General features: G+C 30.7%; 1 protein-coding gene across 1 annotated transcript; it reads left to right on the forward strand.

The window, feature by feature from the left end:
- Positions 1-1,784: 1,784 nt before the first annotated feature.
- LOC139509280 (uncharacterized) lies at positions 1,785-7,804 on the forward strand (the record flags this gene model as incomplete). The annotated part of the gene is made up of 2 exons (XM_071296120.1): positions 1,785-2,377; positions 7,706-7,804. Coding segments are annotated over exons 1-2 (664 nt in total), but the record flags the coding sequence as incomplete, so codon positions are not given.
- Between the last annotated feature and the right edge of the window lie 17 nt (positions 7,805-7,821).

Raw genomic sequence — 7,821 nt, forward strand, 5'->3', positions numbered from 1 at the left:
TAATTGAATCATTTTCTTTCTCCCGTAGTTACAGGTGATGTCAAAATATCATGTTTACGGATCAGTATATAGATTACATGACTACTTCTGATAAAAAAAAGTAAAGTACGTGTCAACTATTACTCACTGACATTAAATAAAATGAGGAAAGATCAAAAAGGGTTAACAGTTTGTTAATGATCGACGATAGTTTTGAAATATATTTTGAATATTGATCTGGTACTCTTTGCCTTGCGTAGCCGTTTATATTGGATGATGATGAGAATTGGGACAACTTGTTGTGGTCACAAAATGATTTCCTATATCTCTTATTAGACCTTTTCAACATCTCTCGACACCGACGAATGACACCTACAGTTTACAGGTAAAATAGAAGGGTCCGTCTCATAATATAAAAAAAAAATCCATCATGAATTATCTAAAACGTATGCATATTCGATTTGGCGGTTTTATCTTGTATTGACTATATAGCTACAGAAGATATATTACATATTACAAAAATATATTTCACTATGATATAAAAGAGGGCCGAAATAATATGCTTATTATATGTATTTACACGACATTTTACGTTTAATTGATTAAAAATCTCTGCAATCATTCGGCATTCTGCTCAGCTTTCCTTTCAATTTATGAGTATGCGAGTCTTCCAAAGATTGTACAGCATTACAATAACGATAATTTTTTTATCTGTACAATTTTTAGTGATCGAAAACTTAACTTCGGGGGTAGGAGGGTCACGTTTTTTTTTTCACAAAAGAGATATAATCCCCCAATTTGATGAAGAAAAATTCTGGTCCGTCAGGTGACCAAAAAAAATTATTGATGCAGATTTCTCCAATACCTTGTAGTATTGAATTTTGAAAAAAATGATTTGATAGATTGCGTTGATAAACTAAACAATTTCGAGAGAAAACAAATTTGACTGAGAGACCCCCTATTTTTTTTTTAAGTGAAAGTGAAATGGTTGCTCCCCGATACGTTTTTTAAAAGTTATGAAAGATAATTACTTGACAGTCTGTCATACACTTGTAAACACGACCAAGTAATGTTTTGTACCAATTTTTACCTAACTGATGAAAATATTCAATTTTAGGAGGGGAAAATCTTGTTCCTGGACATAAATTTTATCTCTGACAATACATAAGGAAGTTTATCCGATAAGAGCAGTAAATCTCTATCGCATATCTTGTGCGCCTGAAAAAGTCCTGAATATGTTTGTAGTTTGTACGTCTTTAACACAGTGGAAGTTTTAGTTAATGATGTGATATTTTGACATTATGCTCAACGTATAAAAAAGATGAAATGGGATATAAAGCCTATCCTTTTCTACATACTAAATTTAAAATAAAAACTACCTGTTATTTAGAATCTTTTGGAATCTTTTGCAATAAAATAAATTTCAAGCAATAAAGTCAGTATGATTATTTTCAATTTGTACTTTTGAGACGACCCTGTACATTTTACATGTCGTAGTCGTACTCAACTGTAGGTGTAGACAATTGTGAAAAGATCTATTACAAATATGTACTTTTGTTTACTATGGCGATAATGTTTTATTCTATTGAATATTAGAACATTGATTTCTTTTAACATATATATAGAAAATATGAATATCGAACCGATCATTGGCAGCCGGTTGGATATTGAATACAGAATAATGAATAGAGAACCGGCTGCTAAAAGTTCCAACTATTTACCGAATGAGTATCAAATTAAAGCATTAAAATATAGTATGTTTGTTATTTGGTATATATGTATAATATCATTTCCTACATGTAGGTTTCAATCCGTACAAGACAACTCAACATAATGGCAATGGCATCAGATGATAACATAAGATGTGCACAGTGTACATTTGTTGTACTACACATTTTTCCAGAAATGATACAAGATTTATTAGCAGCAACAGATCTACCACCGTCAGTACTATACCGCATGATCAAGAACAATCCTAGAATAAATCTAAAAAAATATGAAAGAACAACTGTACAAACAATGACTATAGATGGATTTACGAAACTAGATATCAGTGTTATGTATAAAATCATTAAGTTTTTTAACCTGATAAGCCCTCCAACTAGAAATTGGGGATCTAATCCATTACCAAATGAAACCGAACTTGGAGATGACATAGAGAGGATAAAAAAGGCAAGAAACTATTTAGTTCACAAATATGATGCAAACGTATCTGAGAAATCGTTTACTGAGTTCTTTGAAAACAGTATAACTGTTAGTAAAAGGTTTGACAAATACTTAAGAAAGCCAGAGGGTTCCAGTTACGAGGAAAGAATTCGACGATACAAATCATGTTTACTTGACAAAACAGCCATAGAAAAATTACTAGAAGAGAGACGAAAAGAAGAAAGTTTGAAAAGTACGTATCAAATATCCAATTCCCCTCAACAACAAAAAAACACACACACAATTACAGTGAAATGCAGTGAAGTTAAGCATTTGATAGTTCATTGATAACATTCTGGCATATCATAAACAAACAACTTGTAACGTCTCATTTCATTGGCCGAAAGATTCAGATACAAAAACAATATAGTCAATGTGCACGTGAATTAACACAGGTGACCGACAAAGGAATGTACTATGTTACTACGAACGTAAAACCAAGGATTTTGTTTAATTTACAAACCTTTGGTCACAAGAATTAAATAAATCTTTTGTTAACTTCCAATAGTGGGGTCGAAATATTATACTGATATTTTGTATTCAGTAATATTTTAAGTTCTTTATGCATGCAGCAACTCAATTATCGTGTACCGCATAATGAGAAATATACGGATAAAATAAAATGCATGTGCCGCTTTTATACAAATGAATACATGAACCACTTTTAATTTCTTTCATACTGACGATAGGTTATAATCCTAACAATGTCGTAGTCACTTATAATAAGTATCTCATAATACTGATCCATTACAATAATTAATGATGGGTTGCACTGATATTCCTCTTTTATTATTTTCATGCTATAAAACATACACACAGTAGCTAAGCGTACCATAAACTGAGGAAATTGTCCCCCAAAATAGAAACAAAATAACTTTAATCGTATCATTTGTGCACCTGAATGAATTCAGTAAAGGCATGTTGTTGTAATAAATTGAAAAGTTACATCGGCGAAGATTAATCAGTTCTTTTGCATGTGTTGAAAAAAATAATAAATTAATACTTGTGAGAAATGTCGTAGTTTACAAGGAACAATTCTCGTTTGAATTATTTTACATTGTCATTTCGGGGCCTTTTATGGCTGACTTTGCGGTATGGGCTTTGCTCATTATTGAAAGCCGTACGGTGATCTATTATAGTTGTTAATTTATGTGTTATTTTGTTCTCTTGTGGAGAGTTGTCTCATTGGCAATCATACCACATCTTCTTTTATATATGTATTTATAGTATACAAGGTATTAACCCGCAGTTAAAATTTGTCCACTTTTTAAGAACACATCTGTAAAAAACGGACGCCCACCGGACAGAAGGGGTCAGAAGGGCAATCATACCACATCTTCCTTTTTAAATATAAATGTACTGTTTTCGATTTTAAATGAATGAACATTTATTTTTTTATTTTATACTGTAAGAATAGAGCTGCATAAAATTGTTGAACTATTCGCTAAAGTACATGTAGTATGTATTCGTATTTAAAATGAAATACAAAACGAAACATGTATGATAAACTGATAAACAAAATATCAAGAAATTAAGATGACTAAACGCATGTACAAGAAGAAACTCACCTTTTTATCAAAACATTTTATGAATAAAAACTTTTTTTAAAAAACTGATTGTTTCTATTTACATGTACATATTTATAATTATTATATATAATTTACGTTCGTTTTTCAACCGAGAATAGCAAAACCTCATGAAGTATATCATTGGAGTTTATAAACTACATTTATTCCCCTGTGCCATGGTTTGCCATCTGCGTTTTTTTTTTAACAAAGCATGGTTGGTTACATATTATGAATTTACTTATGATTTCGGAATTTTTTTCTCAAGTAAACGTCAATGAAAAAAATATGTGGATTGAGTTTTTTTTAGTTTTTCATTGAACTTTTGATGTCGTCCCTTGATCCAGAGGACAAATTTGAATTAAATATTTCGATGTGAAAACTGTTAAGATTTTAAAGTTTAAAATTTTACTATCAATTGCAGAAAATTATAAAACCAATGAATTTCATATGCATATTTATAAGAGCTAGAATACGACGATGGAAGCTTTAAACGACCTTGACCAGCTACGTGAATATTGATCAGTCCATTCAACGTTATAGTACGTGTGTTCTATTTCGCAGGTGTGAGGTCGAAGGTTTGAATTGACCAATGAAAACGATCGTTCCTTAAAGAGTTAATCTAATAAAGTTTGGTTGACTGATTACGTCGCAATAACTTTCGCTAAGCTTTACAGCATATGAGTATTATCAAAACCGACCCAGAAAAATCAATATTTATTGGAAGAAATACAGGCAATGTATGGTACTCAATTTTTGTGTTTAAATATCAATTGAAAATATCTTAAACGAATGGGTTAATCAAACAATTAGTTATGTTAGTTAGAAAATCAAGGGCCGTATGCATAAAACATCTTAACTTAAGTATTCCTTAAACTTAGATTTCACTACGAATTTCCTTAGTTAAGTCAAATTCTTAAATGGTATGCATAAACTTACTTAAGTATACACTTAACTAAGGAATACTTAAATCGGAACCTTTCTGAAGTTACCGTATGATAAATATTAGTTCATCACATGTACTCATCCGTGTAAAAGTTTGTTATGATTATTTTAATTTATTGATCAATTGCATGTAAAACAATTCAATAGAACGTAACATAGTTTAATGATGAACAATTGGCGCATATAAGACAACGCTTTTTATTGTTGATGCTTTGACGGATGAGCATTGTTAATCCAAAACTTTCCTCTACTTAATCTTTAATTACCTTTCATGGGTGTAATATTTTGTGGAGACAACAATATGTTTTAAACTCTAACAAAACATGATCAAGGTTAAATCAGTGGCATAGCACAAGACTGAGTACACCATTGTAAGCATGCATGTGCTAACAAATAATTTTACAAAACACTTTTTTTTAATAAAATGTTCACTTATCGTTGAGCTTATTATGCGCTGCCATCTCCCTGTTCAGAACCCTTGCCTACATTTGCTTATAGTTTAAAAAAAATCTATTTTGATGTGAAATTAACATTTTTATCACTTCCCTTTTACAACAAAAAAGGGGGAGGGTAGATTGTTTTCCAGAAATCCATATACAAACTAGTGTATATTTCAAAAGTCCTACAATCTTTACTAAAACAAATTATTACAGTAAGTATATTTTCCACATCTTAACGAACGAATATTTTTGAACCGTAATATATCTCTCTGAATATATAAGGTAATATGAAAAAATAATTTAAAACGAGTAAGGTATCACAAATACCTTATATAACCGACGAATTCCATGGGGACTTCTGACTGCCGTAACAGTGATTCCAAACAATCAATCTAATTGTTTCATACACCCCCCCCTCCCCCCTTTTATATGAAAGAAATCCACCTCTGGGTAAGTCTTAAAAACTTTTCGATTTTGTCCCCGGTAAGTGAACAAAAAATTAGGGTATGCCCTACATCTTTAGAATAAAACTGAATTGAAAGTTCAAATGACGCACCACCCCCCACCCAACCCCATCCACCCGGCAAAACAGAAACCACCCCCCACACATATATAAAGTGTGGTTTTTCATGCTTTCTTCATTCCTTGATTCGGTTTTAAACTAACGGTTAAAATTGATACCGCGCGGTGTATTTTAATAATTAAGGAAAAAAACGTGCACGTACAAAGTAAACAAAAGAAAAAAAGTACCATGAATTACATGTGTGTAACACTCAGTACTTTTCGGTATACATAACATCGAGATTAGGAAATAGTATATATAACTACCCACTGTTATCTCTTGATTTGTTGATTATACGTGATTCGAAGAAAATAACGATGATCTTTAATATTTACTTATAATTATTTAGCAATAAATAAACGAATAATTAGTTTATTAACTGATATAAATATTAATCAATCAAATTGTAGGGTAACATAATAATGTTCTACCAAAAACGCAAACTTTCGACTAATTTTTAACTATTTTTGAAATTTAAGGTAGCTCTATAGGTACCTTAGACTTAAGTGTTATCTTAGGCGTTTTCCTTAGTATAAGGAGTTTTATGCATACCACTTAAGTTTTGTGGGCGTGACTTAAAACAACTAAGATTTTACTTAGGAAATACTTAGTTTAAGATTTTTTATGCATACCACTTAGATAAAAAGGGCGGAGTTTCCTTAACTTAAGTGTTTACTAAGGAAAATCTTAACTTAAGTAGCTTTATGCATACGGGCCCTGATACTTATCTCCTCAATCCATTCACTACATATACCATATTTAGGATATACTTACACTTTCCTAACTACATTATTGAGTTTAAATACCTTAAAGGGGCACTAGCTATCAAATTCATGTTCACCGATTTGAATCAAATTCTCATATTTGATTTATAACATAATAAGACGTATATCCAAATTACAATAAGTCTGAAATAAACAGTTAACAAAGCATGGTACTTGATAATATATATCAAAATTTTGTGTGTATTTTAGTCTAGATTCCATCTAAAGAAACTATCGAGATGGCCGTCGAATACTGCCGTGGGTCACATAACCTTGTATAAACATATACATAAATATAGATAGACTGCGACCTCGTGCAATTTGATCTTTATAGGTCTGTTTGATTTCATGTTATAGGTTAACAAATTAAGTGAATTAAGTGAATTAAAGTTTTAACCTGTATATAATGGTTTTTTGTAGATCGAATCAGTCAACGAAATGGTTCACCTTTGTTTCACTTTCATGTTGACATTCTTTTCCTTTGAAAGGCTGAACACGACTTATGCATGCGTAACCAACTGCAATCTCTAGCTAATGGGTTCAAATGAAGGTCAAATGAATACGGATTTAATGAGGTCGAATTGCAAGTTAATAATTCATTAGCGACATTTCTTTATTTTTTTTGACAAAATTAAACCAAATTGGCTGCTTAAAACGAATTAATAATTTATTATTACACCCTTACTAATGATTGAACCAAACACAATTGTATTCTAATTTGTTTCATAGCTAGTGCCCCTTTAAATGATATTTATTTATACTTAAGTACCTTATTGACAAGGTGTATTTTAAGTATACAATGCAACATAATATTTGAACTAAATAAAATAACAAAATAATTGGTTTGATAAAATAAGGTGTTATAAAAACTGAATGTAGTAAAATATAATAATGTAATGACAAAATTGTCAAAAAATGTTGTTTTTTTAAGTAACACACTGCAATCTCAACCAAATTAGTCATGAATTCATGCGTTGTGAATGTCATTGTTATTATTATTGTATTATTGAATATTATTAATCAGTTCTTGTTTTGTTTTAAATAGTTCTGAAAGCAGCTGTTGAAGGATCTCAATGACATACCTATCCTCATTCATCAGTAAACAGATGAATTGGTTTTCATCATTCATATTATTAAAATTTGTATTTCAAATGAGGTACCACAACAAATATCAATATAACTTTCTACATTAATTCATGATTTTTGTTATGACAAAGTAGTACATATTCATTCGTATAATTTCAGCAATCTGCATATGTGACCTTCAATCCCAACAGAAAGAGGTGCATATCATGACAGGAAAATCAATGAACGAGGTTTTGGAAAGCGTTAAGTCCATTGCAGGTAGTCTTTCTTTTTTA

This window comes from Mytilus edulis, unplaced genomic scaffold (genome assembly GCF_963676685.1).
Source record: "Mytilus edulis unplaced genomic scaffold, xbMytEdul2.2 SCAFFOLD_713, whole genome shotgun sequence".
Taxonomy (NCBI): domain Eukaryota; kingdom Metazoa; phylum Mollusca; class Bivalvia; order Mytilida; family Mytilidae; genus Mytilus; species Mytilus edulis.